General features: G+C 36.8%; 1 protein-coding gene across 1 annotated transcript in view; it reads right to left on the reverse strand.

Annotated features, from left to right (window-relative positions):
* Positions 1–8804: 8804 nt before the first annotated feature.
* Naalad2 (N-acetylated alpha-linked acidic dipeptidase 2) overlaps positions 8805–24210 on the reverse strand; it is a 37971-nt gene continuing 22565 nt past the window's right edge. Inside the window, exons 14-19 of the mRNA XM_051155936.1 lie at positions 20027–20118; positions 17734–17824; positions 14594–14858; positions 12696–12777; positions 11539–11631; positions 8805–9202 (exon numbers count right to left, since the gene is read on the reverse strand). Of these exons, the coding sequence (XP_051011893.1) occupies positions 9013–9202; positions 11539–11631; positions 12696–12777; positions 14594–14858; positions 17734–17824; positions 20027–20118 (813 nt within the window). The 3' untranslated portion in view covers positions 8805–9012. The remainder of the gene's footprint in view (positions 9203–11538; positions 11632–12695; positions 12778–14593; positions 14859–17733; positions 17825–20026; positions 20119–24210) is intronic.

The raw sequence follows: 24210 nt of genomic DNA on the forward strand, positions 1-24210 counted from the left end.
TAGGTTGGCTTTTGAGGCAGAGCTCAAGGGGAATCTTTAAAAATTTTTATGAAGGTTAGAACTCTGGCAGGACTTAGTGAATTAGAACATTGAACTTACATAGTTCAAAATGAAAGGTGAAGGTCTTTTTTTCCTAAAATCTTTGGTATTGATGGAGTTCTCAAATAGAATGGTTTATTATTTTAGTTAATCAAGAATCTGTAGGAGAGACAGCTCAAGAACACTGGCCATCGAGTTTAGTTCCTTTGTACCCACATGGCAACTTACATACTTCAGTAGCTTTCCTTCAGATAGAGGTCCCTCTTCTGGGCTCCGCGGGCATCCGGCCAGTAGGCAGTGGCCCTTAGACATAGCAGGCAGCCTGTGTGCATCATTCTGCGCTTAGCAAATAGCTGCAAGAGGTACTGTGTAGCTTTGTCCACAAGTGTAAAGACACACATCCAGCTTTCAGGCTTTGATGAGGCAGGAACATGCTAAATATTTTTTGGCAGTAAAGAGCTAGGATCCTAATAGTGTCTCTAGTTAAACAGGAATACATTTCAAAAAAGAGATCTTGTTTACTACCTGAGGAAAGAGGTTGAAATAATTTGATTCAAATTAATGAATTATACCTGTATCACTTATTGAGGTGGTTTTATTTTCCCTTGAATAGCAGCTTCGCCTTTTGGGGTGTCACTGTTAAAGCCAGTGGCGATTTCAACCTCAGACTTGATTGTACAGCATTGCTTGCTTTCTTTCTTTTTTTAATACAGTTGTGCAGGGGTTACATTTGTGACCATTTAATTGCTGTTTCAGAACCTCTGCATGTCATTCAGATAAAAATTAAGTAAAATTTACCTTAGACTCTGTAAAATGAGAGAATGTAAGGAAAAATGTTTTACCTTATCAGTTTATTAAGAAAAGTTATGAAAATGCTTGTTAGCTTTGAGAAATTGTTTCTGATACATATATGCCTTTCTTTTAGTGCAGCATCACACCAGTCAAACGTAGATATACTTTATATATATTGTAGCTCACTTTAGCATAGAAAACTTGAAATGCTATTTTTCCTGTCTAGCTTTTGCTTGTACAAAGGAAGTAGTAATAGCCTAAGTTGACCTGTCTTTGCTAAACTTTTATTTTGAAATAACTTTAGTTGGCAGGATTATAAAAGTAGTACAGATTTTTTATAAGTAGATTGTTGACCCATGTTAAAATTTTAAATAGTTCACAAAACTAAGATATTAGCCTTGCATGATATCGTAAAGTAGAATGTTTAATTGTAGTGGAACCCTTAAAGGGTAATAATTCTTGAAATGTGTCTTAAAACTTAAGCCAGTAATGTAAATGAAGAAAACATGAATTGAAGTCAGATTTTTATAGGTTGCATGAGTACACTTTAGAACAACTGTGTTGCCAGTGCACCGATTCAGTTGTGTCATTTGTAGTTTATGCTTGATTTTTTTTTTATTTATTACATATAATTTGCTTGGTTTTTCTTATATTAGTTCTGCATCAGAATGAAGAAAATGATTAAAACATTCTTGCAGCTATTTTGAGTCCTGGGACATAATGCTTCCAGTCGTCTTGTGATAGAGATTACTCTCGGGTCTGGATCAACAATAGTGTAATGGTTAAGAGCACTTGCTCCTCCCTAGGAGGCTGTGAGTTCACACACCAGCATCCACAACTACCTATAATTTTAACTCCAGAGGACCTAGTGTCCTCTCATAGTGAGCACCCACAAATACAAATACAAATACAAATACAATTAAAAAGAAAACTTACCCTGAAAATTGGATCTTGTATACACCCACAGTAAACTTTAAAAACTTGTTAAGAGACCTACTGTCCACCTAGAGGTACTTGGGTATGAACATATTTTTTAGCTTTTGTTTTTGTTTTGTTTTGTTTTGTTTAAACAACTTTGCTTTTTCAGATGGAAAAGTCAGGATGTTTTGTTGCAGGTTATTTTACTTGACTTTAATCTGTAGTAGTTTGATTGCCTTATTCTGAAATATGAGCTATTGAGTCTAATTTGTTTTTACTTTTAAGGCTTTATTGATTGACTTCCTTCATATCAGTAGAAGGTCATGTTTTTACGTGCTGGTCTTCGTTCTGACAACTGTAATTCACCTCATCTTGCATGGGCATGTTAATTAATGATAGCTGCTCATGTCCTTGGTTATGTATCATTATCCCTAAAATACTTCGCTTGCCAGGTTTCTCTATAATATAGTTAGTGCTTTACTTTTTCGTTTTCATGGTGTTCTTATATGTAAGAAAATTCTTCAAGAAGAGGTTTCTAAAGACTTATTTTCATTAATAATCTTTAAACATTTTATGTCACAAAGAGTTTATGTTAAAATACCTTGATTTGTTATTCCTTTTCCACTAAGCATATATGCTATTCAAATGATTAAATTGTAAAGTTATCTTTTAAAAAAGATTTTCCTAGATACATACAAATGACTAAATATGAAAAAAGGAAAACTTCAAAGTTTGAGACACTTTCTTCTTTACCACAAAAACATAGGATGAGTATATTCGGTTTTCGTGTAGATTTTCTACAGTCTTTTTACTGCCTTCATACTAATTTTGATAATTTTGTTTTGGCCAACTAATAGATGCCTATATTCTGCTCTACCATTTGGCACATTTGGGTAGCTGTTAATGACAGGCACAGATCAGTTACGAACTAGCATTGTTTTAGGAGCATCAGCGAATATGAACTTGCTGCTCATGGCTACACTGTGAAGTATGTTGTCCTTTACTACAGGCAATGGAAAAGATTCATGTCATACTATTTAAACTCTTGAAGAGTTGAAGTCAGTGAGCTGTAGAGTAAAGATTGCAGATTTGGGCACATGTGTCCAGACATGTTCTGTACCGCTAATCAGTTGAATGAGTTGCTTTTTAAAAAAAATACTGGCACATTGCATGGAAAACTGTTAACAGATGTTATGATTTGTTAGAAAATAGTTTCACAAAATATGTCATTTTGCCTGGATGGTTTTGATTAATAGCCTATTAAAAACTCATCATTTATGATTTGTCATCCCTTAGAGTCTGCGGTTTCTCCAAAGATCCTTGAAAGAAATCTCAAAGTCTTCAATGCAAGAAATCATAGTGATTCCCATTAACATTCAGGTAGTGTTACAGACCGTGTAGATGTGTGTCATGTAGCAGCAAACATGTCCTTTGTTTTCCCTGTTAATCTAAGATGTGTAAAACAGTGGCACAGTTAAGAGTATCTAGAACATATTCCTGGTAAAGGAGTGAGGTGCCTAGAACCAAATAGCTAAGGATCATTACGTGTTTGTCCTTTTCCTCCTGTCAGACTAGTGGTAGTGAGAATACCATTTCTAGACTAGCTTGATCACCCATCAATAAAAATTTCTTAGAAATGCAAATTCTTGGTCCTCAACTCCACTTAAGTTCAAACCTGGAAATAGGACTTAAGGCTACAAAAGAATTTCCAGGTAGTTCTGAGATACAATAATTTATAATTGTTCTTAAATTTGTTTTTATGGGGTGTATTTTGGAGGTTTGTGTATATAGTATATGAATCATATCAAGGTAATAAACATTCCCATCTCTTTAGCCACTACTCAGTCACCTTTATGTTCTGGGACTTTAAATTCTATTTTGGCCATTTTGAAATATATCATGTGTTGTGAGTGGCCTACAAGCTCAAAGTTGAGTTCCTTTTGTATCCACCTTTCCACATGAATAACATAGCTTACATCTTAGATCAGTTTCATAGAAGGCATTTTTAGGTAGGAGAAAAAAGACAGGAGGAAGGTATAAAATAACCGCAGGAAGGAGAATTAAGAAACTACAATGGAGACTTGGGTCAGAGGTTACGAGTACTGGCTGCTCTTCCAAAGGTCCCCCCAATAACATGGTAGCTGTAGTAAGATCTGGTCCCTCTTCTAGAGTGCAGAAAGAACATTGTATACATAACAAATAAATCTTTCCTTAAAAAGAAAAAAACTATGGATTAGAGAGTAAGAATTTTGAGTAACTCTGAGGTTTTAGAAGAGTCCAGAGCAGACAGAGAATAGATTTTAGAGGTAATTGGTTCTCAAAGATACTGCTGAGTCACAAGTAAAATAAGGTTGCCTAGGCTTTAAGGAAGTTCTGTAGTGAGGCTCTTTCAAATTAGATACCAGTGAGTAAATAGGCAGGATGTAAGAACATGCAGCTTGAGGATGCAGCATTGGCAGTACCCTGACTGACTTCAGGGACACCTTCCATTCAGAGAAGGGCGGTAACACATTACAGATACCCCAGGCACAAAATGAATGAATCATTTTGTAAAATGATTGAGTAAAAGGTTCATTTGTGTAAGTACACCAGATGTTTGAAGGACACACAACTGTACTGTGCCTCAAGTAATCTTATCAGACAAATTAAAAAGGAAGATTGAACGGGGAAAAAAACCCCACACATTTCAGGCCTTGATTCAGTGTCAGTAATAAAACATACTTGTATCAAGTTCCACAAATGCTTGGTATTTTTGATTGGTCATGATAAGATATAATTACAAGAACAAGATAGATTTGTAAAATTTTAGATGATTTTCTGGTAATTAAACCCAGATTCACACAGATCCCAACTATCAGCTTCCTATTAGAAGCCATATTGGCAACTTTGGAAACCTTACTTAAGAATTCTTCCTGATTCCTTGCTTCGCCGAAAGAGACGAGAGTGTGCAAGCAGAGGAAGGAGCCATCTTTAAAAGACGGGAGGTCTTTCTAAAACTGTGTGTGTGTGTGTGTGTGTGTGTGTGTGTGTGTGTGTGTGCGCGCGCGCGCGCACACACACGCGCGCAGGGGGACGGTAATAAGAGCAGAAAAGTGATTGTTGGCATTCAAATCTCAAGGGTTTTGTTTTTTCAGATAGATGAAGTTGCTGTCTAAGACTTCACTAGAGGACACTCCTGAAATGCTTGCTGATTGTGATTTAGGTTCAGGAATTTAGGGCTTTTCAGTTAGTGTGCATCAAACACTTTGCCAAGTATTTTATGTTAACTTTATTTTTGAGAACAACCACATGATTAAACTGCTGTTATCCATATTCAGAACAAAAAGTTTTATAATTTGCCTAAAGACACAGCTGGAATAAAGTGTAATTCAAATTTAACATGAGGGCCTTTGCTCCCAATGTCTTTAAACTTAACCATGACCCTAAATAACATATTACTCAAAATTGAAATTATTTATTGTTTATTTCTGCTTTTCTTAAATAGCTAAATTATCACTAAATGTGAGTCTGCTTTGAGTTGCTGCAGTAATTCTTATGGCAGAAGTCTTAGTCAGTGCTCATGGCTAGGAGTCAGCCGTTTGTCTAAATTGTGTTATCCTACGGGCATATCTGCAGAGAAATCTCCATTACATTAGCTGAGGTGGGGAGACCTGCCTGGGGTCCTGGACTGTATCAGTGTGCACTGAGTAGCGCTACGCATGCACTCCTTACTCAGTGCTTTTGCTGCAGTGTGACCAGTCTCTTGCTGTTGCTGTATTTCCCTTAGTGATAAGAGTGTGGCCAGGAACTGTGAGCTAGAAAGACTTGTTTTGTCGGGGAGTTCTATTGTAGCCTTGGGTGAATGTACTAAGACAGTAGTCAGGTGATGTACTTTCCAGGGAACAGAAGGACAGCTTATATGAATCCTGACAGATGTAAAGAGGCTCTGTTCTCTAGTTAGTCCTGTGCAGTTCCAAAGCTTATGTGAATAACCTTGGGCTGTAATGTTTTCTGTGCCGCTGCTAGGTGTGGATAGTTAGAAACCCATGTGCTTGGACTGTGGGCGCGATAGGCAGGAGAGGCAGGGCACTGAGGTTGAGAGACAGGGCGTTCATTAGGCAGCATCGCTCACTTCATCCACATAAAGTCAGCTCTTGTGTAAAGGTAGCAAAGATGTCCCTTCACAAGGGAAGAACATTTTCTTAGAGCAGGACAAAGCCTGATCTCAACAGTTTCATACTATTTAATAAATTGTCTATGTCTGTCCCAACAGTTTTCCCAAGAGTTCTTTTGACCTGCCCAATGATTGACAGGTCCATTTGGATTAACTCCTAATTGAGATGACAGTGATAAGTCTATTGCGCACGCACACACACACACACGCACACACAAGAATCCCTATTCTACCTCTATTCCTTCTTAATTTCATGTTTTGGGGTCTCCCCCTTTTAAACCTACTAAGTTCACTTAGCACTGTCATTATGTTCTGTAGGTATGGGGCAATCTCCTGGAACATGGGTAGCGTCTCAATAGTTGCATTGTTAAAGCTGTCTTTGTCCCCTCTCCCTCTTCAGCAGTCACCAGCTGCCAACAGCTTCTCAGCTGTGTGTCCCCTTCCTGTCATGTCTCAGTCTTTTGGGGAAAAATGTAAGAACTAAAGGATGAAAAACAAGTCTATAAAAGTAACCATGTTTGGAGTCTTGGAAGGTTATTGTAGATGTTAAAAGCTCACTACTTTTGCAGAGACCCAGAATTGAGTTGCCAACACCATATAGTGACTCACAGCCATCTATAACTCAAATTCCAGAGAGGCCAGTGCCATCTTCTTACCTCTGTGGTCAATAGGCACACATGTAATCCACACATTCACGTGCAGACAAAATACTTATGTGTAATAAGTACATTTAGAAAGATGGGCATGATTTACCAGGAGGAATTGTCCTTATCCTTCTCTTAATAGCTTACAACAATATCCTACTGTCATCTTCCTTTTCCTGTTGCATTTTCAACGTCAAGGGGAGGCCATTTTGACACCCATTACCAATTCTCACTTGCCTAACACTGATTATGATAGAGGAGCCCTTCTTGGGTAACCTTGAAGCCTCTAATTTTAAACTAGTTTGCTAATACTATCACATCCTCCAAAGTCATCGGCTGATCTCAGTGCACATGGCGTAATATAGTATTCCATCATCAATGATAAGCTGTTGACTAAAAATAACAAAATAACCCATTAGCAATAATAAGTTAGAAATTTTACTATTTACCCCAAACTCAGCTTGATCATAGGTGTAATTTGGTAGCTATGTTTTCCAAGTATGTTACCAGCAGGAGTAATTCTCAGAAATTTCAAAATATTTGCACTTTATCTTCTATAGATGCAATTTAGAAATAGTGTACTACAGTTTTGGTGTTTAGAAATGTGTAGTATTTAATTCACTTAGTGGAAAACTATAAGCAGGAGCGGGGCTGGGAATAGCACCTCACTGCTTCCTGCATCAGCTGGAGTGATTCTTCCAGATTCCTCAGCTCAGGTGAAGTCTGATTTTAGACAACTTGCTGAAGACAAGAATTTGAGGGGAAGCCAGCGTAAGGCTGAAATGAGTTTTATTAAGGCGAGCTTAACACAGAGTTAAACATAAGACATGTTAGATCCCAAACAGATACTGCTCTGCCATGCCCATCTGCTGGTGTCTTTCCACCTTCAGAGCTGACTACTTCCACTGCTATAGGGAACTGACCAAAAAAAAATCTGTAATCTTTACTTTTTCTTTTTTACTCTTTTTAAAAATTTATATAATTTATTCAGATTATATCCCAATTGTTATCCCCCTCTTGTATCTTCATGTTCCCTCCCTCCCTCTTCCACCCTATTCTCTGTCCCCTAGACCCCTGACAGAAGGGGCCCTCCTCCCCCACCATCTGACCACAGCCTCTCAGGTCTCATCCAGATAGGCTGCTTCCCTTTCCTCTGTGTGCCACCAGGCCTCCCCTCCAAGGGGAAGTGACCAAATCGGGGGTATCAGAGTTCACGTCAGAGGTAGTCCCCGCTCTCTCCACAACTGTGGAGAATTAGCTGTCCATTGGCTAGGCCTGAATTGGGGGTCTAGGTTTACTGTATGCATTGTGGAGAAACAGTTGGAGCAGGCCCCCTGTGTCCAGTTCTGCCTGTAATCCTCACTTCTACAGAGCTATCAAGCTGCCCAAAAGTCTTAAATTCTCAGCCTCAATTTAAACATGACCCATTACCGTTTTAACATTCTTAATTAAAATATCTCTTCATAAAAAGAAAACCTGTGTAGGCAATCTTTTTTTTTTTTTTTTTCTCTGTAGGCAATCTTTACAGCACATTTTGTCAAGTGTGTTGTTGAAATAATTCTCCCAGACTTTTTAACCACACTTACATTAGAGGCTCCTTGTCTTCTCTGTGTTGCTTTGTCCTTGTCTTTCCGCCTTGTCTCGGTACACAGTATGGGGCTCAGTGACATTTGTGTTCATATACCTCTCCACTCCACCCACTCATTAAATTAAACCGTCTGGTTGGCGAGGATGGAAAAGTAATGGGATCATTCTCTGTTCAGTAGAGCTGAAGTTAGGGAAGCACCATGTGTCCTTCCTGTGTCCCTTGGTCATTTACAAAGGACGGTGTGCTTTCTGTTTCCTGACCTGACCTGTGGGGGCGGGTTGGAGTTGCCCCATAATCAAATTTATTTCTGTACAGCTTTCAAGAAAATGTGTACATTTAAATGACAGCTATATGAGATTTGGTAAATGTGGTACACCTATGTAACTAACACCAAGCTGAAGATTCCGTTTTCCCCAGAAACCTCCCTCTAAAAAAGATAAGTAGTATTGTGTATTAATTTTGCCTTGTGCACTCCTTGATGCCTACCTGTTTACTAATCAGTGTTTGACAATAATGGTGGGTGTTTGGCAATTCGATCATTTTCAGTAGTATCCCACTGTTTATGTACCACAGTGAATCCAAGCATCTGCCCATGAGCATTTAGGTTGCTCCTGTTTCACTTTCCACTGAGTGCGCATGCAAGAGTTAAAAAAGAAGAAAGAAAGACTCTGCATATGTAGAAGTACAAAACATGACATGACAATCACAGTTTCAGAATAATCTGGCTTCGTGTACCATCAGAGAAAAGACAATTTTGTCTTCAGATTCTTAGCAGCCCCTTTAGCAGGAAATCCATTAGACCAAGACCCCGCCTCCAGCAGTTTCACCCAGGCACTCAGCAGTGTTTAAAGTGATGAAGCTACTTGATAGAAACTGTCCTATAACACATCTGTCAGTGTCCCTGCTGCCGCTTGAATCGTGAAGGCTGCAATGGAAATGTGTTTCTTCACTTCTGCCCAGGCCAAGCGAGGATCTGCTCTATGCTCAATATCAAACATAGCATCATAAATCCCAGGGAATGATTCTCCAGCATATTTGTTGTGGCTGCTTGGAGCAAAGATGATATGCCTAAACAAACAAAAATGCTTATTTTTAAAACATGAGAAATTATAGGTGTCAGCTACATTTAAGAAGTTGTTTGGCAAAGCATAAGTATGCAATATATCCTACCGCCATCCTACAAACTCTTCACAGTAATACAGCAGCGTTATAGACAGCAGAGTGAAACAGCAGCATGAACTACTTTAATATTCAAATATGTAAGTAAGTATTAGTAGTTTCAAAATGTATTTCTAAAATATAGGGTAGTGTTTAGGAGGACATTTTGATATATTCTCATCAGCTTTGAAAATGTATTGTCTTTTTGGCCCTGAAATCTCAAGGACTGATTATATAAATGCTCAAATAAAATGCAAGGATATGTTTTTAAGTTCATTTACCTTTATTTTATGTGCATTGGTGTTTTGCCTGCAGATCTTGAAGTTACAGACAGTTGTGAGCTGCCGTATGGGGGCTGGAAGAACAGCCAGTACCCTTAACCTCTGAGCCATCTCTCTAGTCCCTCACAAGGACATCTTAAGAAAATGTATTTCATAATGGTTGAGAGAAGTTCATCTAACAAAAAGTCATTAATACTGTAAATGAAAGACAAACTATGAAGTACTATTATATAGGGAATTAAAGTGCTAAAACCATCTATGCTGATATCAATAGATGGGTTCCTGAAAAGAGTTGTAAAATAAGGTATGGCTACATTTATATAAATATAAATGTTTCTGTACTGAAAGACCTGTGTATATGTGTATATAAATGTTTACATACAAATATGAATATAGTAAGCAGACCTACCCATAAATATATATAGTCATGTGAAACATGCATATAATGTACACAGTCTACATGCTTATATAAGTTTCATAATACTACACACACTATTGAGTTTCCCTGAAAATTAGCATAATTATGCAATTGGAGCTGTCTCTAGACTACATGCTGCACAGTCTGAACATTACAAAAAGGGCAGATATTTTCATTATAACATATTAGTTCTAAAGAGATTCATATACTAGTAACTTCCAAAAAGAGTAAAATTATGAGAGCCCTTTTTAGATGTTTACACATGCATATATATTCAAAACTGATAGCTAGTATGTACTGAATAAAGATTTCTAAATACAGCTCACGTTCCTGCATGCCTCCCTTCTTGAGCTTCGTCTTCAAATGCCTTAAATCCATTTGTAGCTGAGAAATTGAAGGCTTCATGAAATAATTCCCAGGTCAGAATGGAAGGCTTGGCCTCTAAAAGCTCTGTTTATATCATTTGAATGTTAGTTCTAACCACTAACATTTTGAAAAGTAATAGCTAGCTTTGTAAAGTAGCATTTTTTAACTTAATTCAGACAGGTAAATCCTAGAAGTGACATGCTAACATCAAAGAGCCCCAAAACAGACTAAATCCTAAATCTGCATGAAGAGGAACACAGATTTTTCTGACTTTAAATGCTAGGACCTTCTTAATTTCTATAAAAAAAACCATTTAATTTTTTTAGGTTTATTTATTCACATTCTTATGTGCATGAATGCTATGCCTCAGTATATGTACTAATGCATTCCTGAGTTAGTAGAGACTTGACAGTTCCCTGGAGTAGACTGAGTTACAGATGGCTGTAAGCCACCATGTGGTTGCTGAGAACTAAACCTGGACCCTCTTCAGGAGCAACAAGTGCTCGTAATCACTAAGCCATCTTTCCAGCCACAAGAAACTTTTTAAAAAGATCTTGAGAAAATAGGCATTGGGGGCTGATAGCCAAAATACTTAATAAAAAAAAAAAAAAAAGCCAAAAACAAAACAAAAGTACTTTTTCAAGGGATGTGGCAGCTCTCTTAACCTAAATCATTGTATGGACTGAAATAGGAAGACAGATCAGGTCACATGAAAACATTACAGGTTAAACATTTGAGATCTTTATGAGGGAAACGTTCTAATAGTTAAGCCTTTAAATAGAATAGGCTTCTTTATGAAGCAGTTAAGTTCTCCGTCAGTAAGTCTGAAACAGACTGAATACCTCACAGCATGCAAGAAGGATTTCTTAGACCGTTGACTGCATGACCACTAACATCTTGAACTTTGTAGCCTGAATATTTTGTTGTTTCTCAGCTATGTTTAGCACACACTGAAGAGCTAATTGATAGGAGATGTATCTCTCTATGATACATATTATACCATTACTAGATAGTTAATCTTACCTATATTACATTTAGTGTGTATATTACATGTAGAATATTTAGTGTGTTGTTATCGTCCACTCCTGTAATGGCATTAGTCTAAAGCATCTTTGATAGGCTTCTTTTTGGTTATAGTGAGTTGTTTAGTGCCCTCCGTGGAGCACCCATCTATTCCTTACCTGTAGAACTGCCTCCCCGGTAAACCAAGAGGATCTATGAATGCTCTTTCAAGAAGCATCAGTTGGTCATTTATAATTCTTACTGCAATAGGACTTGGAGAATAAGAAATACACTATTAAAATATTTACTAGTAAGCCATGATTAAACTAATATTAAATAAAGATAAGGCATGGGAAGATGCATAAAATAATGAATAGACCATTAAAATTAATTTTAACAGTAATATACATTAACTAGCAAGCAACATAACAGCAGGGTCGTGTTACTAGCATGTATAGAAAACAGAATGCTATTGATAAGTGTTTTGTTTTTCAAGGCCACAGAGGGGTCAAAAAGAAGTGAAAGATTTTCTTTACTTCTCTGTAGGATAACCAGACCTCCCAGAAAGACAGAGAAAACAATCAAGGTATTCTTTATGAGTTAATACTGCTGCACTATGGAAGGAAGAAACAATAAAAATAAGCAAAAGGGGGAAAAAAAGGTAAAAAGTAAAGGTTTCTGAAGTCTGTCAGAAAGACAGGGATAGGTTTGCATGAAAAGTAAGAGAGGTCCTTTGATATGCACAATCTTTATGCTGCTTTTTGGGTAGCTGAACAATGTACATCTTTTGGGCTCTCCCACAATCCAAGGGACAAGAGAACCTCCTAAAATTGACAAATCTTGCTGATTACATTTGAAAGAAATAAACTGTACTTTGGTATAATTTATATTGTATAATGTTTTAATATAATTTTAAATTTATTCTCTACCTAAAAGTGGCAATAACAAAATATTTCAGAAAAAAATCCATACAAAAGAAATGGGTGATGGATTAGTAGTATTGAGAAGGGATGTACAGAAGTACATTCAAAAGCGCCTGAGCTTATAGAGTTAGGATTTACCAAGTGCAAGTCTCCGCCCTAGAGTCATTAAAGAAGGGCCTGTGAACTTGAGAATGAGATGCGGGGAGGAGTTAAGGGAGTGGTTGGAAATGATGTATGAAAGTCTCAAAAAAATAAATTATAAAAAAGACAACTCTAAGTATGTCCTGCTTTCTAACAAGCTGGCATTTGCTGATGCTGCTACTGTGCAGACCAGGGTCTATAGCAATGACTTAGTTCCAGGAATCTGTGGGGGAAATAGTCCATCCTTTTTTCAGTAGGCATGTGAAACTTACTTATTAAGATCAACTTGTGTAAGTCTTCTATGAAAGTCTGAAGCAGCGTCTGAAAAGTTTTTCACAGCAGAAAATAAGGAATCTTTAAAAAAAAAATAAATAAAAATTAGTGGTTCATATTTCAGAGGTTCACATTCCTGTCCCCTCTCTGATAGGACTGAACAAGCAGGAAAAACATTCTTGTGACCCTTTTTGTAGATTCATAAGAAAAGATGGGAATTTTAAAAGGAGTCAAATTGTGGGGTTTATTTATTTGTTTCTCTCTCTCTCTCTCTCTCTCTCTCTCTCTCTCTCTCTCTCTCTCTCTCTCTCTCTCTCTCTCTTTCTCTCTCTCTCTCTCTCTCTCTCTCTCTGTGTGTGTGTGTGTGTGTGTGTGTGTGTGTATTTACATGTGTCCTGGTGCCCATGAAGGTCAGAAGAGGGTGCAAGATCTTCTCTTGGAGCTGAAGTAACAGGTTCTTATTCTTCACAGAACATGACTCTTGAGATCTAAACATCAGTGCTCATGATAGATTGGAAAGGGTTCTTAACCACTAAGCTATCTCTCTAGCCCTCCCCAAATTGGTTATTAAGAGAATTATCTTTCATAAGTTCCAAGAATAAATAATTCCTCAATCAGTTATTTATGCAAACCCCAGCATTCAATCATTAAATATATTGGAACAATTATTATATGTTAGCTACCGAATATAGGTATAAATAGGATATTATCCCTACAATTATTACATGATTAAAACAAAACCAGTTCTTATTATCAAATAATTTGATCTTGTTCAAAGGATGACTTGTGACAAATTGATATAACTAGACTGAGAAACTATCAGGTTTAGTCTGGTCATACATTTGGGAAGTATCTAAAGTTTTTAAAGGACTGAGTTTTCTTTAGGAGGTTGGCATTGGGACTTTCACCAAGCTCAAGTGAGTATATGGGAAACATGCATTGAACTTTTTTTTCCTTCCCCCCCCCCCCAGAAGGTTCACTAGATTGGGATCACTAGACCTGAGAGAACTGAGATCAGGGTACATTTTGTGAAATTCCCAAATAATGGTTAATAAAAATACTTTGTTGGAAAAAATGTGATTAGATTCTCAGCACGTATTTTTATTACAATAACTTGTCATCCATGTTATGTGTGTTCTAAGCAGGACATTGACATACATGATTGATTTACTATTGCTTGCATTTGTATCTGTTTTGCAGATTAAGTGCCTGTAAGTCAGGTCACTGGACTAGATCCTTATCTGTTGAGGAGAGACCTTCAAAATAAATAAATTTAGTATTCTCAAAAGAGGCCTTTTAGTCCTCCAAATTCACAAGCTTTGTTTAAAACACATTCAAATCAAGTAATCCAATAACTAGTGTGATAGAAGCCCTGACTTGAAAACCCAGAAGGAGGTGGAGGACAGAGAGGAGCAGGAGAAATGGGCAATACAGAAGTTAAGAAGTGTTCTAAAAGTCACAGACACTAAGTTGAAAGAATATGAGGCCAGCTCCTTCCAGATCCAGTGTTTAGTGCCACAGAATTTGCTGTGTTTCACCACTACTTTATAGAAGACATATGGTATAGACAGCTAGTCATAAAAAACTGACTGTATCTATGCAAAGTAGCCTTCATGTACACAAAATATTGACCATATTCAATAATAATAACATAATAGAACTTGTGATTATATTTTTAATACTTGGAGAATATTAATAACAGTAATGAGGAAAACATTTAGCCAATTTAGCACTATTTCATGAGTAATGGATCCATCATAGACATTTTGTATTAAGTCAGTATTTATTTAAGATTTTGTCAGAAAGAATGAGTAAATTAGCAAGGATTCCTTCTAGAGTACACTGCCCATGATAGGAGCTAAGAAAGCTCTACATTAAAATCTATAAAATAGCTTACCAAATGATACTCCATGGTCTCTCAGTTGCTGGTCATGTTTCTTGGATAAATTGAAGATACTTGCTGCATAGCTTTTCAAGGCTTTTGCATAGTCTTCAACGTTGAAAGGAATGACTACAGAGTCTGCAAGCTCATAGACCAATGCGCCTCGTAACTGAGCCACAGAAAGCTGTTTTTTAAATGTGGGATCATAAAAGTTCTCTACTAATTCAAAGGTCTCATAGATGGTGTGGTATACAGGATAGCTACTGTACTTATCTGTTTTCTAAAATAGAGGATTTGAAAAGTCATTAATACTTATCATTTTAATCATGTAAATGATAGCCATGATTTCATCAATTAAGCAAATAAATTTAATATCTATATGCAAAATGCTCACTGATTTAAATTTTATATTTCTATCTTCCTTTTATGATTCATATAACCTTCATTCAACCTTTTCATTCTGATAACCAAAGAAATATATATTCAAATCAGCACATTTACAAATTATAAACTGATCAATTGTATGAAAAGTTCTGGGTAGCTTAGTACCTACGGAGGATTAAAAGCAATTCATTCCTTCCCTAACCAGTCAGTATTCCCTTGATAAGCTGTTATCTCTTGTTAAGATTCTGGGAGTAACTGTAATGAACATATTATCACATGTTAATACCATATAGAAAGATTTTTCGATCTTTGGTCTGCATATCCTAATTTTAGTTTTTGCCATCTGCTATGTTCTTACAGGACTATCATTCTTACTACTTCTTGATGACTAAAAATCAACCTTGTATCATCCCTGCACCCACCTCCCACTTCTTCTAATTGTGTGTTTCTCATGTACTGTGTCCTTGAATATTAGACAACTTTGTTTAAACTGATGACAGGGTGTAATAGCAAACCATGATAAAGAGCTAAGTCATCCATATACAGTTAACCCATTAACCACAACGGAGTTAGAGACAACTTAATTCACATACAATTGAAAGTATGTGTATCAACCAAAATAATAATATGAACATCTATTTTATATGCTGTGTGTATTCTATATGGTGAAATATGTAAGACCCATAAAAGACCATTTTTGTACTACCATATGCAACTTACTGGGGAGGTAAAGAGCTCGAGCACAGGAGATTGGGGTCACATGACATTTTAAGCAAATACTCAAAATTTCACCACAATACCATAGGACATAGCTATAAAATTATTTTACCAGTATATTATTTACTATAGCTAATTTATGCAGCTATAATACTGTACATTTGCTTAAATTTTATTGCAAATGGTACCATGTATAATTATGTACACAGCTTTGATAAATTTAATTTTTTGCATTTTATTATATATATTTCATGGCAGTAAAAGATAAAAGAGACTTATCTACATATATTTTTTTTATTTCTAGAGTATGTACTTTGTAATCTTGCAAATTGTAGAAAAATCTCAAAAAGTATTTGCATCTAAAGAGACCCATACTATTTAAACCCATGTTGTTTGGTGGTCAGCTGTAGTAAATAGTGGGTATTAATATGCAATGCTTATTCATCTAATTTGCAATTTTCTGCTGCTAAGTTTGCTTCTTTATAATTGACTGTATTGTAAATAGTCAACTTGGCAAACAATATGCATTATGTACAATCAAGATATTGGTACATTGTAATTTGGGCTTGAAATCTATTAAAGGATATAAAGAAGTTAAATTTACTAATGTTTGATATATGATATAACTTGTTACATGGCTATAGTAATACAGCACATGTTCACCATATCTAAATATGTGTGCAGGTCATCAGAGGAGTTGAATGACCATGATACAAACTAACCAGTACAGAATAGAAAAAAGGAAGAAATTAAAACTTGAGAGAAACTTGCTTTGTTTTCTACCCACAGACCTTGCTTCATGATAAGCAGGCATGTAAATATGTGAAAGGACAAGTGATAATGTTCAACCCGGGGCTAACACGTCCCTCAACCAAAACATTTCCCCTAAGAGGGGGAAATATATAGGATCTACACCACTAGACTACAAAATAAGATTTTATTAATTTACTTCTTTTTAAGTCAGAGTCCAGCCCTCTGATCTGATTTCAAACTTTATATTTGGCCAAAGATTGCCTTGAATTCCTGTTCCACCATAGTTTCCATCCAAGTACGTGGATTACAGGGATGTACTGCCATATTCCATTTCAGGTAAAGGAACCTACATAAACTCTATCCAACTGAGGTACATCTCCATAACAAAATAAGATTTTTCCAACTATTCTGTTGTGAAAAGGGATGTGAGTGATTAACATGTATAACCAGCTGTCTATGTGCCACATTTACAGAACAGTCCACATCCCTTCATAGTCTATCTAAACAGGAGCAGGAGCAATCAGTCTGTATCCCTGGAATTCTTGGGTCCTGGGTCCACCTATTATTACCTGATGCCATACAATTCAGTTACAGTTCATATTAGTAAAATGTTGCTATGGTTTACATCTGGAATACCTCCTCCCCCATCAAAACCAAAACCAAAAAAAAAAAAAAAAGAAAGAAAACAAGAAAAAGAAAACCATAGATTCAAGCTTGTTCTAGAAACACTTTAAAAAGGGTTATAGGAAACTGAGTGGAACTTGATATTGCCATATTAAAACAAGTGATACAAAGAATAATCGATAGGATAACATTTTCTCTATGTACAGAATCTAGATACCTAAATTTAAAACAAAAAAACATGAAAGTCTATAGAGATCTATTGGAAAAGGGAAGACAACTATGGGAAGATGTATGAGGGGATGGAGGAAGTATAAGGGGAAGATAAGCATCATCAAAATTCAATGTATACACATATGAAATGTCATAATGAAATCCACTATTTCAAAATTAAAAAGAAATGCATCAGAAAGAGGTATGGGGAAATGCCCTTGAAGAGTAAGTGGTAATCCAGCCCTCTCCTTGCTTCTTGTATGCTCTAAGATCTCCGTATGCCCTACATCTTCCCATCATGGTGTACACCACAATCCCTCAAGCAGTGGGACAAATACTGCAGCCTGAGACCTTTGAAACCATGAACCCAAACAACCCTTTTTATGAGATGACTTATTTCAGGTATCTTGTTTTAGTAATGAAAGTGAACACATATACTACATATTTAAAATGATTAAATGGCTTACCTTGTTCTTAGTGTAGCGAGCTCTCCCTGAAGCAATTCCAAGTCTCTGAAAATAAGCTTCAAAATCACTTCCAGATCCCAGCTTATTGATTCTAGATATAGAATATGAATAAGTAAATGTATGTGCATAATGTAATAAATAATACAAAGTCAAACCTGGGAAATATATCCTGCTTCATAAGAATTGGAAGAAGCAAAACAATTTTCAAGATATTGTTATTTGCTAGAATATTAATTGACAATCTACATTGAAAATTACCAGAGTTTGGCAGTACTGTGAAATACTGCAGCCTAATTTTTTTTAAATCAACAGAAACATTTGAACTTCTTAAAGAGCCATTTTTATAGGCTATCTCAAGCTGTTTAGTAGGGAAGAGCCTACTATATTTTAAAGAATAAACATATGAACATGTTATAATGGAACAAATACATTTAAACTTTCACAAGACTGATTTGGGGACCAGCAAGATGGCCTAGAGGATAATGACATTTGCCAATAACCCTGGATACCTGAGTTTGACCTTGGGATCTACTGACAGAAGTAGGGAAACCAGCATGTTTTTCTGTGATGTCCAGAAAAATACGACATATAAATGGACACAAACAAACACATATGTACATATACACACAGTCAAAATGAATAATAACAGTCTTTTCAGGGTCTTGCCAAACACAAACTAGTACTGTACTAAGAAATCTCCATCTATAATCGCAAACTGTATTATAGAACAACAGTAATAAAGCTGTGTGATACTGGCATATAAATAGGGTGTTTGATCAATAGAATCAAAGATCCAGAAAAAGCCACATACTTATAGACAATTGATTTTTTTTTTTTTTTTTTTTTTTTTTTTTTTTTTTTTTTTTTTTTTTTTTTTTTTACAAAGAAGCCAAAACCATACAATGGAAGAAAGATAGCATCTTCAACAAATTGTGCTGGTCTAACTTAAGGTCTGCATGTAGAAAAGTGCAAATAGATCCATATTTATCACCCTGCACAAAACTAAAGTCCAAGTGGATTAAAGACCTCATCATAAAATCAGACACACTAAATTTGTTAGAAGGAAAAAGTAGGGGAAAGCCATGAACTCATTGGCACGGGACACAACTTCCTGAACAGAACACCAATAGCTCATGCTCTAAGATCAAGAATGAATGAATGGGACCTCATGAAACCGAAAGCTTATGTAAGGCAAAGAATACTCTCAACAGAACAAAGACACCCTACAGACTGGGGAAAGATCTTCACTAACTCTACATCCAAAAAAGAGCATATGAATGTATGTATGTATGTATGTATGTATGTATGTATGTATGTATGTATGTATATGTATATGTATATATGTATGCAAGAAATTAAACACCAGCAAATAAAATTATCCAATTAAAAAAACGGGGAAAAGAACTAAACAAAATTCTCAACAGAGGAGTATCTAATTTCTGAGAAACACTTAAATACTCAGCTTCCTTAGTTATCAAAGAAATGCAACTCAAAATGACTCTGAGATTCCATCTTACACCTATCAGAATGGCTAAGATAAAAAACACAAGTGACAGCACATACTGAAGAAGATGTGGAGAAAGGGGAACACTCCTCCACTGCTGGTGGGAGTGCAAACTTGTGCAACCACTTTGGAAATCAATCTGGCACTTTCTCAGAAAATTGGGAATACTGTTACCATAAGACCCAGATATACCACTCCTGGGCATATACCTGGAAGTTGCTCCACCATACAAGGACATTTGCTCAACTATGTTCATAGCAGCTTTAGCCATAGTAGCCAAGATCTGGAAACAACCTAGGTGTCCTCAACTGAAAAATGGAAAAGGAACTATGGTACACTTACACAGTGGAATACTATTCAGCTATTAAAAACAAGGAAATCTTGACATTTGCTGGCAAATGGATGGAACTAGAGATGATCATCCTGAGTGAGGTAACCTAGACCCAGAAAGACACACATGGTATATATTCAATTATGATTAGTGGATATTAGCCCAGTGTCCTCTCAGAGACTCCCAGAGAGGGTCCATTGGGAGGCAGAGGCAGGTAGATCCCTGAGCTCAAGGCCAGCCTGGTTGATGAAAGGAGTCTAGGGCAGCCAGGGCTCTGATACAGAGAAATGAAGAAAAGAACAAAAATAAAATAAAATATGTGTCTGAGCTGATTAGTAATGAAAATAGGAGCTGGATGGACAGTTTTTAAAAATATATTTAAATCATTGATAAGCTGTATGAGCAACAAGGGAATCCATATTTATCCCAGGGTAGAAAAAATGCATACTCTAATTTACCTAGGACAGTCTTTATTTTCAGGTGAAGGGTCTTTTTGCAGCCAGCTTTCATAAAGTGATTTCCTCTCAAATCCGTCATCAGGGCTGGAGATCTAGAAAAACAAGCAGTGGCATCAGGAACTGAAGCAAGTCTATAACCAATTCAACTCCATATGCATACTAGTATCAACTCTCTCTCTCTCTCTCTCTCTCTCTCTCTCTCTCTCTCTCTCTCTCTCTCTCTCTCTCTCTCTCTCTCTTCTTCATTTATGATTACTGTTGTTGGTAACATTGACAGGCACCTAAGAAGGAATTTTGTTTTATTTTTTTTATTGATAACATCTTAAATAAAAGTTTTAAATTGTTTCAGGTAAAGATACCAAAGAAAATACACATATATTTTCTTTAATAAATTGCTTTCAACCAGACAGAACGATGCTACTTGTATTGGAAAAGAAATCAGTAGTAGTGAGTTTTTAAAATTATGCTTAAACAAGGCTGCTTTTTTTTTTTTTTTAATGCGAGGAAAGGGAATCCTTATACACTGCTACAGTTACTACAGAAATCACTGTAGAGTCTTCTCAAAATCAAAAGTAGATCTGCATATGACTCAGCTACACCATTCCTGAATATATACCCCAAAACCTAACAACAAAGCTGCTTGCACATTTGTCTCGTTGCTACCCTCTTCACAGTAGCTAGGAAATAGAATTAAACTAGATGTTCATCAACTGAAAAGTAGGTAATGAAAACATGGCATATTTATACAATGTAATCCTAAACAGCACCAAAGAAAAATGAAACTTGTAGGAAAATGGGTAGAATTGTAGGTAAAATTATACTAAGTGAAGTATTTCAGCTCCAGAAAGCCAAATACCATGTATTCTTTATTATAGATGTATCATAGCTTTGAATTTAATTTTGTATCCAACTTGGAATGTCTATAGAGATCACAAAATTATGAGGGATCGTGGGAGTTAGGGATGAGTTACGAAGATGAGTAGAAATGTAAATGGGTTTTCATCTCACAACTCATGTGAAATTAAAGTAGAAGGGGATGTATACTAAGATGGCAAAATGTAAAGAGATACATGGAGAGGTTTAGTAATGCCATAAAAAAGGTACGTGGAACCTGTTACTCTATTAGCTAATTTAAAAAATAACGTTTTTTCCTTTGGTAGCTCACAACTTTCCATAACTCCAATGCCAGGGGATCTGGCACCATCTGTCCTCTGTGGGTACTGCGTGTGCATGGTTTACATACAGAATTTCAGACAAAACATCCATTCACATAAAATAAAAATAAATCTTTTGAAAGACTTTGGATGGAGATACATTATATAAACAAATCCATAACACCAACCCCAGAAACCACGATGATGAACAAAATCTCAAAGCTGAAAATAGGAAGTGGACACAAGCTCCCATCCCTAACCAAAAAGCTATCTCCAGTTCATATCCACTTACAAAGAACAAATGATTTTCCCCACTTGTGTCTCAGTGTGTATAGGAAACACACTTCTGGGTAGACCCTATGCCTAGCAGTAGATGGCTAATGCAAAATGAATTCAATATTTTTGTAGACTTTTTTTTTATGTTTCTTTGAACATTTTTTTGTCTTATTGGTCTTTTGCTTATATATTTTGGTTTCTGATTTTGTGTTTTTATAGGTTTTGGCTTGTTTTGTGTATGCATATTTCTTGTGCTTTTCCCTTTATTTTGCTTTGTCTTGTTTGTTGTTTGCTTAATTTTTTTAAAAAGAGAGATAGGGAACAAAGGCATTAGACATGGGAGATGGGGGATCTCTAAGTAGTTTGGAACAGTGTTGGAATGGCCCTGCTGTTTGAGATTGCAGTCCTCCCAGTCCAGAGAGCCACAGGACTCCCTCTCCCCCAGCAGGGCCTCCAGATCTCTGCCTGACACAATGTGGAGAATGCCTTTAGACAGAGATGCCCCTAACCACAGTTGATAGACAGCCCCTGACACAGCTCCCTTCTAGCTCTCCCCTCCCTCTGCCTACAAGCTAATCAAGTATTGTGTTCCCATTCATATGATAGGAACATGCTGCCAAATGCCAAACAAGCATCATGAAAATGCCTGGTTTCATCCAATTATGAACGCCTATCCTGGAAGCCCCCACACACTCCCCAAGGGCTATATAGCCATTGTTCTCTCTGACTAAAGTTGAACTAGCTCCTGAAGTGGTTCCCAGACTGTTCGATCTCCATCGTGTTTACAACATTCCAGGCCCTGTATCTGTTGCTCGCCTTGCCTCAGTCGGCTGGCTGCCAAACCACAAAACTGTGATCAGAATATATTCTATAAAAAATATTTTTTTTTTATTAAAGAAAAATCCCAATGTTAAGAGTGTGGATAGCTCCCTATGAGTTTTTGGTCAGGAAAGCTTAAGAAGTGTCCCCAACCCCAGCTACATGGACTGTTAGTGTCATGCTTAGTTGCTGAATTGGTTGCTTTTTTGCTGTGATAAAGCGTCATGACTAAGCCAACTGAAAGAAGAAAACATATTTGGACTTACAGTTCCAGGGGGTTAAGACACTATTATGGTGGAGAAGCATGGCAGCTGGAACAGAAGCTGAGGGCTCACATCTTGAACAGCAAGCATGAAATAGAGAAAGCAAACTGGGAGTAGGGCAAGGCCTTAAACTGTCTAATTTTACTGCCAGTGATATACTTCCACCAGAAAAGCCACACCTACTAAGCCCATCAGTCAAATGCTACCAAATGGGGACCAAATACTCAATGTCAGAAACTATGAGCAACTTTCTCATTCAGACCAATGTGCCTGCCCACCAGAATGAAATGGGGAGACCTGTTTCTGACAACACTCCACATCTTGGTTCTAAGACATAAAGAAATCAAGCTAGAACTGAGCTGGAAGCTTCCTCTCTTTGGTCTAGTGTACATAGTGCCAGAAAGTGCTGTGCTGGGAGAGTAGTTACTCACAGTCTTATGTAGCTGTGAACCCTGAAAGGGTCAACATTAACTCACTGAACAAGACTTATACACTACTGAAATACTGGCATGATTGTTATGGGGTAAACCAAGGGTTCTGACTGAATTTGAGGCCTATTCCAGGCAGAGGTTGGCGAATGTATGATTGGTATGTTAAGTATTGTCAAACCCATTGTTTCTCTGGCTAATTTGACATACTGTCAAACTACTTTCTAAATCTTTATTTTTATACCAATAAACAAAGGCTCTGATCTAAAGCTTCGTCAGACAACCTTCTCTCTGCAGGTAATGACAGTGAATACAGAGGTCCATGGCTGCTCAAAGTTCTGAGAGTGAGCAACTGTTGAGTGTTCATCTTGAAACAGGATATTTATATGAACACTACAAGATTCAGGGAACATTGGACACAATGACACAGAATGAATATAAGAACTGATTATAAGAAGTGATCTGTGCTGGCTAGGTTTATTCCAGCTTTACATAACCTAGAGTCATCTGATAGGAGGGAACTTCTATCTAGAAAAGGCTGGGCTATAGGCAAGCCTGTAGAGAATTTTCTTAATTAGTGATTGACATGGGAGGGTCTGCCTATCATGGGTGAGCCTACCCCCAGCAGCACCCCTCCATGGCCTCTTCAGCTCCTACCTTCATAAGACCATCAAGAGGGGAAAGAGCACTTTTGTCTGAAAAAAAAAAAGTGCTTGCTTTTCAAGATTCTAGCAGAAAACAAGCAGGTAGGGCAAGATTAAAGAGATTAGGAAATAGAACCTGCATTAAAATGACACACGCCTCTCACTTTTCGCTATTCGCTAAGGCTTACTTTAAAGCAGCAAACACTCCTGCAATTATACTCTTTTGTTTCAAATGTTCATTTTATTTTTATTGATGTGATTCTTTTGGGGAGTTGATTCATGTGTGACTATGCAACACAGATGTTAGGGTGCCTTAGGAAGTATAAAAGGGTGTCAGATCCTTTGGGGCTGGAATTACAGGCAATTGTAAGCCACCTGTTGTAGGTGCTGGGAGCCAATCTCAAGTCCTCTGGAAGATTAGCAGGTGCTCTTAAGCACTGTGCTCCTCTCCGGCACCCCTGTAAGAAAATTCTATACCAGAGACTACTCAGATGAAAGGAGCAGATGTTGTGAGTACATTATCTGATTTTATTTTGAGACTCAATGTGCTTTGGTTCTTGGGAGTATTTAATATATAATTAATTTAGTGTTTATAGTGTT

This window comes from Acomys russatus, chromosome 14 (assembly GCF_903995435.1).
Source record: "Acomys russatus chromosome 14, mAcoRus1.1, whole genome shotgun sequence".
NCBI lineage: Eukaryota > Metazoa > Chordata > Mammalia > Rodentia > Muridae > Acomys > Acomys russatus.